General features: G+C 35.3%; 1 protein-coding gene across 4 annotated transcripts in view; it reads right to left on the bottom strand.

Annotated features, from left to right (window-relative positions):
* Window positions 1-12213, bottom strand: part of Gpatch2 (G-patch domain containing 2) — a 243775-nt gene that overhangs the window by 63729 nt on the left and 167833 nt on the right. For 2 of the 4 annotated variants that reach the window (XM_074048296.1, XM_074048295.1), the window contains exon 9: window positions 8204-8292. In XM_074048296.1, the coding sequence (XP_073904397.1) occupies window positions 8204-8292 (89 nt within the window). Of the gene's footprint in view, window positions 1-8203; window positions 8293-10354; window positions 10479-12213 lie in introns of those variants that run through there. The other 2 variants (XR_012438976.1, XR_012438977.1) reach the window with 2 other exon arrangements.

The raw sequence follows: 12213 nt of genomic DNA, 5'->3' as shown, positions 1-12213 counted from the left end.
CAATGTACCCCCAGTACAACAATAATGTGATGACAATAATAATAATAATAATAAAATGAACTTCAGGTAAGCCAAGCTAAGTGTACTACTAAGCCTCTTAGTTGTTTAAATTCAATCTCATTGGTACTGACTACCACCTGAACTGTCTTTTACATCCCCCTCTGACTTGGGATCAGATCAGACTATACAGGGAAAAGCTCTTCCCAGAGATGAGGGACCACTACAGCCAAGCCACAGAGTGATCAATCAATGATATTTTCAAAGAAAATTGCCCAAAGTTAAGGGGAAATTGTCAGAATAATAATGGAGTCATGGGCTAGGATGTAGCTCAGTGGTAGAGTGCTTTCCTAGTATACATGAGGCCCTAGGTTCGATCCCAGCCCTAAAAAAGAAAAGAAAAAAAAGAATACACTAATGGAGTCACTTGGGCCAACACTTCCAAGAGTAACTAAAACCTAGAGATTATGAAGAAAAGTTTCTTATGCATGTTTATCTGACACTAAAGCCTTCCCACACACCTCTGACAGAAGCTATTACAACTTGTCTCCTTCTCATGTACTAGTTTATCTTCAGCCAAAAAACCTATAAAACTAGATTGGCTGACAACCTAATTCTCCCACAAAGGGATTATAATAGGTCACTTTAGATTCCTGAAATAAAAGAACTGATGGATAAACTTGTAACAAGAGACAAATATATCCCTCACCCCCACTTCCAGGCACCCACAACTTATTCTCACAAGGTGCTGACTAACCAATCTTGAGACCAACCTGGACCACACCTTTGATGGAGACTGCTTAATTACACATGCCTCCTCCCCGCTGCTCTCAATCCTGCTACTTGTCTCATTTAAGCTTCTAATTTTTAACACCCTTATTAAATATCTTACCTCCAGGCTACAAAACACATTTTCACCCTTGGAAACATTGGTTGTTTTATTTCATGACAACTATACTCCTTCTGGTCCAACAATGGAAAGACCACATTCTCAGCAGCCATTTATGACTGAGCCTAATCAACTTTTCTGTGTTCTGACATAGAGCAAGACTCTGAACCTTGAATACCTATGTTGTTCCCTGTCAGCAGGAAGCAGCCAAATTGATCTTGCCACCCAAACTCTGAACAATTTCAGGATCCTGAGCTCCTGTTTGTGTGTGTGTGTGTGTGTGTGTGTGTGTGTGTGTGTGTGTGTGTGTGTGTTGGTGGGGGGAGGGGAGCAGGAATGGGAAATGTCCTGGGCTACAAGAGATTCCATTCTAAGACTTCCAGTTGGTCCATGCCTGGATCAACAATTAAAATGACCAATGCTCCAGGATCAGTGACTACAGTGATGGCCCTTTATCCTTATAGAGCCAACTCCCCATATCAAGGTTAAACAAGGAAGGGCAAAGAGAGTCAAATGGAAAAGGCAAATGTGCAGATATATGCCTTCTCACACCCAGGCAGTCTCTGCTCAGTGGCCAAATCATTTGGGCAGAGCCACAAGGGAAGGCTCTGCAGTTTCACCTCATTCAGTAACCCAACACTAATGGACAAAACCCAAAGCCCTGACAGTTTGCAGGTTTTGAACCTTTTCCAACCACCCACTTCATCCCTTGAGGTGTATTATTCCTGTTTATTGGCTGACTGTCACTCAACTGCCTGTCTCATGACTAGAGGTATACTTTTGCTTTCCTAATAAATCATTCTTTAAATCATTTATATACATATATAAAAATCATTGGTAAGACAAGTTTAGGGAAAAGCAGCTTGGTTATACCAAACATCTCTTATTATGCACAGTATCACTTTTATTTAAAAGCCTACCTTTACAAAATATTCACCCATTATTTATAACTTGTCTTTATTTCCTGAAATATCATAATAAAACTATTTTCATATTTAAATATCAGTAAGATATGGAGAAAAAAAGTTGAAAAGTCACAAAAGGCTGTAATGTAAGCTCATGCCAAGAATTCATATGTCCATGAAAACAGAGTTTCTTTGGAGCAATATTTATTCCAAGACAACAGGCAATTCTTCAGCATAATTTATAATATATGGGGATTTATAATATAAAGTTGATGCCTTATAACGAATATTCTTATAATGACATTATCTCAAGAGAAATCTAAAGAGACAGGCAATACTAATTTTGAATAATAATAAACTTACTACTGTGCAGTGAAATTTTTTTTTAATGTATTAGCCACAATATCTCAATAAACGTATTTAAAAATCTTTTTAGTATCAAATCTTTAATAAGCTATGACTTCTATCAAAAGTACAAACCATAGACAATATTGCTGGTTGCCTTTTTAAAAAGTGTTAATAATATTCCTCCTATTTTGTTCTGTGCTTTTCTTCACCTTTACAGGTGACATTTTTCAAACTATAAAATGAATTCTGTTGGCAATCCTTCTTGCTTCAATAGTTCTCAATTTTATAATAGTAAATCTACATCCTTTGTAGCACAAAGAGACATCCACTATCTTTTGGTATGTGACTCTGAATGAGGCAGAGAACAAGTTATACACTAAAACAAATCAATATCTACCCTTATCAATATTAATTTTACCTTGTCAATACAAAATACAAAGGTGAGAGAGCAGCAAATAAGCAAAAGCAATGAAATAAATTTGGTGGTCCTGTCACAACTAATAAATGTGCAACCGATAACAGAGTGGATGGTCAACAGCCTTCTAAAGCAACTGAAGTTATGTTTCAATGCTATTGCTAAAAGAGAGTGAGAAAAAATTTCAATACATAGCAGGAAACCATGATCAGTTTATTTATTTATGGATTATTTATTTCATAGGAGCCTTAAATCTCTTAAAATATTATCAATTATTTTAAATACAGTATATAATTTTGTTATATTGAGAGTCAGAAGCTGTTATATTAACCTAATTTGAAAATTAAAGTACCTAATTATGAATTTTGGAATTTTTTTTGAAAACCCTTTCTATACTTGCTATTTGATTGTGTAATATTTTCAGGAAATCAGGAAGGGTTATTCAATAATATTCAAGTTGTCAGGCTTTTAATTCTTCCTCCCTATTTCACACGAGGGAGAATTTTTCATCTCTTGCATTTTTCCAGATTAGATTTATCATAGACTAAAAGCAAGAGGAACCATGAAACTAACTCAGTTTAGTGTGTTTTCTGGAAGGTCTGTGAGCGCCTGAGAAAATGGCAAGAAGGTCCTTTAAAAAATAATTCTTTATGCAAGCTCATCATTGGAAGTTTACAAATATAATTGACTATTCTGTGACTGACTGTATTCCAGAATTTGAAAACTGTAATTTTCAAAGACACAGTGATCTAGGATTCACAACCTTATTATCAAAGTGTATTTATACAGAAACACTTCTTACTTGAATGTGGGTAATAATCTTCACCTTAGAGTTAATTCATTAGGATCAGAGGATATTATATTTCAAACTGAGGACTTTTAAATAACCTCAATTTTTTTCTCTTTGGGAGGAGCAACTATATCGACAACAAGCAACATATTTCACCTACACCATCACTACTCTCATTCCTTACACATGCATTAAATTCCTACGAATTTTATAGTTTAAAAATTTAGTAATAAAATGAAAATTCTGTATCTTCTAAAAGAATCACAACAGTTTTGAAGGAATATAACATCTGAAATAAGCTGGTATAACCTTAACATGAAACTGTTTGAGGCTAAAGTTTATTGTCTGTGCCTATGCTCTGTATAAATGATTTCCTTTGATGTTACTGAGTTGTAACATCAAAACTGCCTTGTAGAAATAATTATTATTATCCTTTTCTCCACCATCATGTGTGTTCCTTCTCACCTCATATGTGTTCACTGCGTTAGGGCCTGACCCTCTTTTCCTTATTGCTGCCACTCAGGTGCAGTAGTTGAATTTTAAAGATCGTTTGTGTACTGTTTCTGCCATTCATGTTTGAATCACTGAGAGAAAAAAGAATTCAGGGGACCATTCAACTGGAGTGGGAGTGCTAATGAATCCTGTACCTGCCTTATGACAGATTTGAATTGAAAACGTTGTGACATGTATTTGATGAAAATGTGTTTGAACATTCCTTATGAAGAGATGTATTAGGAGTATTTCATTAATATTCTATATTTCTAAATAGTAATAGCTGGATGAATCTTCTACAAAATTTAAGGCATGCAATAGTGCCTTCAAGTCAACATGTGGAATAGGGCAGTCTTTACATATATACTCTCAGAAAGGGGCCAGAAGTATGTTGTTAGGGAAGAACTATTAGGCATCTCACAGATTGAAGTGTGACGCCTTGTGCTTCAATAATAATGTCGCCAATTACTCCTCTGATCTTAATTTTATGACCTGCAAAGTGATGACAGCAATGTTCATCTCATACAGTTGTAAAGATAAAATAAGTTTCTGGTACAGCATAGGTGCAACGTAAGTGGTAAATACTATGCTACATAAATTCAAACATACTTTATACACAGTGTTTCCTAATTCCAAATCCTGAGGCTTCAATCAATACAGCTAGGAGAAGATCAGGCATTATAACTAATGTATAACTTCATAATGTAGCCCCTGACTTGGAACAACTGCTAAGTGTAAGCTACCTGTCAATTTTCTAGTGCTGAACTATGGAATAGGTTCCCTAAATACACAACATTAAGATTCACATTTTATTTCCTTTAAACTCACCATGCAAAACCAAATCTCAAATCTGTTCATATACACATACATTTTTTTCTTCTCACTGTTTGTTCTTCTGTGGAGAAGAATTTTATTTTTCATATTCGATAATTAGAGTGACTTTTCTTATAAAAGGGTGATCAAATGAATTCAGAGAAAGTTTATAAATGGGGATGGTTAAGGATCTCAGGCAACAGGTCAAGGCTAATCCTCTTCATAACTGATAAACTATCTACACTCACAATATTTCCTCATAGTCAGAGTTGGTTACATCACAAATCTATTACAGTTAACTGTTGCTTATTCATATATGGGTGCTGTCTACATTTTAATGCCCAGCTGGCTTCCTCCTAGCACTGACTATCTGTGCCTCCTTTTCTCATGGCTCTTACATGAGATTTTGTAATACACACTAATCTTTTTTTTTATTGTTTTATTATTCATATGTGCATACAAGGCTTGGGTAATTTCTCCCCCATGCCCCCACCTCCTCCCTTACCACCCACCCCGCCCCCTCCCTCTCCTCCCCACCCCCTCAATACCCAGCAGAAACTATTTTGCCCTTATCTCTAATTTTACTGAAGAGAGAGTATAAGCCATAATAGGAAGGAACAAGGGTTTTTGCTGGTTGAGATAAGGATAGCTATACAGGGAGTTGACTCACATTAATTTCCTGTGCGTGTGTGTTACCTTCTAGGTTAATTCTTTTTGATCTAACCTTTTCTCTAGTTCCTGGCCCCTTTTCCTATTGGCCTCAGTTGCTTTTAAGGTATCTGCTTTAGTTTCTCTGCGTTAAGGGCAACAAATGCTAGCTAATATTTTAGGTGTCTTACCTATCCTCACACCTCCATTGTGTGCTCTTGCTTTTATCATGTGCTCAAAGTCCAATCCCCTTGTGTTTGCCCTTGATCTAATGTCCGCATATGAGGGAGAACATACGATTTTTGGTCTTTTGGGCCAGGCTAACCTCACTCAGAATGATGTTCTCCAATTCCATCCATGTACTGGCAAATGATAACATTTCGTTCTTCTTCATGGCTGCATACAATTCCATTGTGTATAGATACCACATTTTCTTAATCCATTCATCAGTGGTGGGGCATCTTGGCTGTTTCCATAACTTGGCTATTGTGAATAGTGCCACAATAAACATGGGTGTGCAGATGCCTCTGGAGTAACCTGTGTCACAGTCTTTTGGGCATATCCCCAAGAGTGGTATTGCTGGATCAAATGGTAGATCAATGTTTAGCTTTTTAAGTAGCCTCCAAATTTTTTTCCAGAGTGGTTGTACTAATTTACATTCCCACCAACAGTGTAAGAGGGTTCCTTTTTCCCCGCATCCTCACCAACACTGTTGTTCGTGGTGTTGCTAATGATGGCTATTCTAACAGGGGTGAAGTGGAATCTTAGTGTGGTTTTAATTTGCATTTCCTTTATTGCTAGAGATGGTGAGCATTTTTTCATGTATTTTATGGCCATTTGAATTTCTTCTCTTGAGAAAGTTCTGTTTAGTTCACTTGCCCATTTCTTTATTGGTTCATTAGTTTTGGGAGAATTTAGTTTTTTAAGTTCCCTATATATTCTGGTTATCAGTCCTTTGTCTGATGTGTAGCTGGCAAATATTTTCTCCTACTCTGTGAGTGTTCTCTTCAGTTTAGAGACCATTTCTTTTCATGAACAGAAGCTTTTTAGCTTTATGAGGTCCCATTTATCTATGCTATCTCTTAGTTGCTGTGCTGCTGGGGTTTCGTTGAGAAAGTTCTTACCTATACCTACTAGGTCCAGAGTATTTCCTACTCTTTAGAGTTTGGGGTCTGATATTAAGATCCTTGATCCATTTTGAGTTAATATTGGTATAGGGTGATATATATGGATCTAGTTTCAGTTTTTTGCAGACTGCTAACCAGTTTTCCCAGCAGTTTTTGTTGAAGAGGCTGCTATTTCTCCATCGTATATTTTTAGCGCTTTTGTCAAAGACAAGTTGGTTATAGTTGTGTGCCTTCATATCTGGGTCCTCTATTCTGTTCCACTGGTCTTCATGTCTGTTTTTGTACCAGTACCATGCTGTTTTTATCGTTATTGCTTTGTAATATAGTTTGAAGTCAGGTATTGTGATACCTCCAGCATTGATCTTTTGACTGAGTATTGCCTTGGCTATTCGTGGCCTCTTGTGTTTCCATATATATTTCACGGTAGATTTTTCAATCTCTTTAGTGAATGTCATTGGAATCTTGATGGGAATTGCATTAAACATGTAGATTACTTTTGGGAGTATAGACATTTTTACTATGTTGATTCTACCAATCCATGAGCATGGGAGATCTCTCCACTTTCTATAGTCTTCCTCAATCTCTTTCTTCAGAAGTGTATATAGTTTTCCTTGTAGAGGTCTTTCACATCTTTTGTTAAGTTTACACCTAGGTATTTGATTTTTTTTGAAGCTATTGTGAATGGAATTGTTTTCATATATTCTTTCTCAGTTTGTTTATTATTAGTGTATAGAAATGCTAATGATTTTTCTATGTTGATTTTATATCCTGCTACCTTGCTGTAGCTATTGATGATGTATAGAAGCTTCTGAGTAGAGTTTTTTGGGTCTTTAAGGTATAGGATCATGTCATCTGCAAATAGGGATATTTTGACAGTTTCTTTACCTATTTGTATTCCTTTTATTCCTTCTTCTTGCCTATTGCTCTGGGTAGGAATTCCAGTACTATGTTGAATAGGAGTGGAGTAGTGGGCATCCTTGTCTGGTTCCTGATTTTAGAGGGAATGGTTTCTGTTTTTCTCCATTAAGTATACTGCTGGCTGTAGGTTTGTCATACAGCTTTTATAATGTTGAGGTACTTTCCTTCTATTCCTAGTTTTCTTAGAGATTTTATCATGAAATGGAATACACACTAATCTTAATCACATCCTTCACTCTCCCGTGAGTACTTAACAGAAATCCCCTAACCACAGTCATTATTAGAAAGGCATGTTGTTAGAATGACAATTTTTGAGGTAGAAATAAGAGATTTTTTTTTCTGATGCTAATGTTGTGTAAATAAGGAAAGATGAACCTAAGATTTCTGCAGAGCTGGGAGTAGAAAACAGACTGCCACATTTACACGCAATGTTCCCACTTACTAAAACATTGGGTCTTGCGTTTGTAGCTGCTTTCATACTTTGTGGATTTATTACTATTAATCTCTTCTGTGGTTATTTTTTGCTTCATCTATTTATGCCTTATTTTCCCAATAAGTCTGAAAATTTGTTGAGCCCAAAGATACAAAATGTGAAGTTTTTGTATCCTTTGGTATCTCAAACAAAATTTTGCATTTGGGCATTTGTGTAGCAAATGTTTCATTGATTGACAACCTCAAAAATCTACACAAGGAACATGCAATACATCCTGATACCAACTACAAATGAATTATCATAACAGTTTCTTGCAACTGTGACCCTTTTTCTGTGGGAGTGATTAATAAGTATCTATATTTTTATTCTTGATGATTTATGAACCTTCCATCTGTGCTCCACTGTAACCCCTTCTTTGTTTTTTTTACCTGCTGTAGTAGGTCCAGGCAAAGGTGCAGCTTTTCTTCTTCTTTTGATGTCTCCTGTACATAAGGATCCTAAATGCATGCTTGTTTGCCTACAAGTAATTATCAGAAAAAACTATTAACAAAGGAGGAAAAAATGACTCATAAATACACAGCTTGTATAATCTGAACTTAAATCAAAACATTCTCAACAAAGATGGAGCTGCATAGTAAAACCACCAATCTTGTTTATATCGAAACATAATTACGTTTGTTGACAAGCGTTCAGCAGCTAAATGCGCCATCATAAATTGTTACTGGAATGAATAATATAAAAGGAATGCTTTTTAATTTTCAGAACTGGCAATCTTTCTGGCTCAACATAAAATCAAACACTGTTGTTTCTGACAGGAAAATAGCTAAGATTAATTATCTAAAGAGATCACAATATTGTTGCTGGGTTATCAATTGGTTACTAATGCTTTACTGTCAGAACAACATTCATTACAGGAAAAGTATGATCAATTTCTCTTAAGATATTATGCAGCAGCAAATTTTCTTAAAACATTTTAAGTAAGAAGGAAATAATGAGTTCTTGTTATAATTCATACAATTAGAATTGTTTAATTATTTATTAGTGAGGTAAGAAAACATAATTTGAAAGAATTAAAATGCCAGTCTACTGCTACTAACATAATATCAGATTATATATGTACAGACATGATATATAAGAACTGAAAAGTGGGCCTCTGCTATTATTAGAACCCGTTACAATTAGATTATTCTGTTTACTCTTGGTCTCCTAAGTTAAAGAGTTTTCAAAGAATAAGAAATGGCCGAATTGGAAATCAAAAAGGCTAATGCAAAAACAGAAAGTATTTAAGTTTTCAAACTTTTCAACCTGCAGAAGGATTCTCTGCTCAATTGCTGGATCATAATCCCTGATGTGGGATTGGGAAAGGGCCTGAGGATCATGAAGCAGAAATAAATGAACCATATTTATTCTAGCACGAGCTCTTTTGGTAACGCATAGAGATATCTAGTAGAATCATGAGGTTTAAAAGGATCCAATTTGAAAACAACCAGATTATTAGAGGAAAATAATGAAAAAAAATAGTTAAAGACAAAGATATATACACTATGTACATACACTAAGATGTTTATATATAATGAAAATTATTGCTGGGGAGTTATTTCAAATATAGGTTCTACCTCTATAAGCACAAAGCCAAGATGAGTAATTAAAATAATTCAAGTCTCACAAGTTAAGACAAATGAACCATGGAAATCTAGTAATGTAGCTTAACAGTAAATGGGTATTTGTCTAGTTTTCTCTTCCCTTTGTATTGAGTCTATATTGTTTCTCTGTCATAGAATATATATATCTATATTTTTAAAAATTCATTCTGAAAGTAATACCATTCTGATTTGCTGTCAAAATGTTAATTAACATGGATTATGAAGTGACATATGGGCTAATGATACCAGGAAAACTGAATGATTATGACCAACTACGTTTATTCTTTTTACTGGTAGTGAAAATAGGGAGAGTAGGAAAGAGGAGATGGAAGATATGAAGGAAAGGGAAGAACATTCAATTCCTATTATTGGAAGAATTAAAAGTCTGAATAGGGAGATAATCATAAATATGTAAAATAGTGGATAGTGGTGGTATGGACAACCAACTTCATTAAATACTATTAGAGACTGCATTACTTAGTTCATATTAACAATTCCAAGTGTGCTGAATGTAAAATACATATCCATACATATTATACACTTATCTATCTATTCATTTATCTATCTATCTATTTTCCCCCTCTGTAGGGAAAATTTTGTTTTTCAATGGAAAAACTATGCTTTTGGAATATATCCTTCAAGTCAACTAATTCTAATTTTTTGGGAGCTGTGTTACAACTCTCATGTTTTAGATAACTGAATCAAATAAGAAACAGACCCATTTATAGAAACACAAATGAACTGTCTTGTGGAGGGATACCCCTAGTTTTATGCCCATTTTATACTCTTTTCAATTTCCCTTTATATACATTTGTGCTTCTTAGCCCTCCCCCTTTGAACTGGTTATAACATTTGCCTAGTTCCCTCATTAATTAATGAACTAAGTAATATCTTAACCACATCTATTTTATATCTCTATGAGAGTTATGATTTTACCTTTTTGTCAAAAATTATTCTTTCACATATTTTATCCTTCTTGAAATCTCCTCTCAGCAAAAGACTGGAGTAAAGTTTCCCTTCTGGCAGAGCACATACTAGACAGGGTCAGTATCAGGAATACCTGAGAAGGAGGGGAAGGCACCATTCGGAAAACAGGACTACAGTGGGGATCTGAATTGTCAAGTGCGGTCTTTCTGCTACCCAGCTGTAAAAATTACCCATGGACTAGCTCCTTCTGATCCTCAGTAAAACACAGTTATTATTATAGTTTAAGTTATTCCTGAAAGAATTCCTCCATGATTCCTGTTCAGAGAATTCTGAGTAGTTGAGGATGTGTGGAGAGCAGTATTTGGAGAAGGATTGATGATATGAATGGAGGAGACTGGGGCTGTACCATGGGGCCATATGTGCCTTAAATGCCCATGAAGGCATTTGGACTTTACAGAAGAAGTGAAGCTATTAAAGATTTATAGGAGAGAAAGTTGAGCAGATACACGGATGCTGGTAAGGATCTTCGGGTGGGCAGGGTTGAGACAGAAGACATAGGAGGTCAAGTAGTTTGGCAATAATCCAGGAACACATTTCCACCCAGGATATTCATCACCTATTCTAACAACTACAGAATAATGCAAAGCTGCTGCACAATGAAATTGCTTTGTGCTAGTATGTCAAGTGAGGAGGTGCACAGAGGTGGGAAGGCAGCCATTAAACAGGTATAATTCTGGATGATTGTAAAGACTTAAGCCAGGTTTTATATTTTTCTATACATTTAAGGCTCAAACTAAGCTAAAAAATTATCAGTCCTAAGAAACCCAATTCTTAGAAATAATCAGAAGAAACACTTGAGTATCTGATACATAGTAAGTGCTTTCTGTGACTACTTACGTTGCTCTTGGGCTAGGTTATGTAATTGGAGCATTTGAATTGCCTACAAATCACTCTCCTAAGTCAACACTGCCTTTGAAACTTAATTTTTTTGCATTAATTAAAATTATTAGGAAGGCCTCTTTATAAAGATAGTGAAAAATAAACTTCAGGAATAACACTCTCTTCTAAACCTTTTTATCAATTGCTGGAGCAAAAATTCTCTTTCAGGTATTTTAACAGAACAAATAGAATATTACATTTTATTCAACTCTTCTTCCCACCCTGTACAACAACAAAAAGGAAAAGAGATAAATGTGTAAGGAGAATAAAATTAAAGTTAATAAATTTAGTAACATGGAACCTGAAGATCTGAGCTATACGAAAAAATAGCCAGCTGTACTTCAGTAAGTCAATCAAAAACTATCTGCTATCCGCTATAGCACATGGAGAGAGCCAGATAGCTGGATCAGTAAGATTACTCAACTTAGGCTTGCCCTTTTCTCTTCTTCCTTTCAGACAGGTATAATGGAGTTGCAACAAATAATAGCAAGGTGTACTCTGTTATTTAGTTGTCATTCCTTATGCAAAACATAGCAGTTATGTTTTTAATTTAAAGTCAATGAATGTATCAATGGCATTCTTGTTTCTTCAGTCTAATGAGTCATTTGTTTTTGCAAAGCAGAACACTTAGATTACTACTCAAAGTGATAGGTGAAAGTTTTCCTTCCTTCTTCCCTTCCTCCCTTCTTCTTTCTGTCTCTCTCCCTCCCTCCCTTCCTTTTTTGGCTGTGGGATTTTGAAGAATGACAATACAATATTTTATGAAGAGCTCCAAAGTTATTTAAGATCTGTAAGGCACTGTAAGAAAATTACCAATCAGCTTGATCAGTATATTTGTTTTAGATACAGCATTTGTTTGGAGAGGAGAGAAGAGGAGAGGAGAGGAAGGGAGATAAATCACAACCAGCATATCTTTAAGTGGAATCTCA

Source organism: Castor canadensis, chromosome 11 (genome assembly GCF_047511655.1).
Source record: "Castor canadensis chromosome 11, mCasCan1.hap1v2, whole genome shotgun sequence".
Lineage (NCBI taxonomy): Eukaryota > Metazoa > Chordata > Mammalia > Rodentia > Castoridae > Castor > Castor canadensis.
This window is presented reverse-complemented; position numbering and strand designations above follow the sequence as displayed.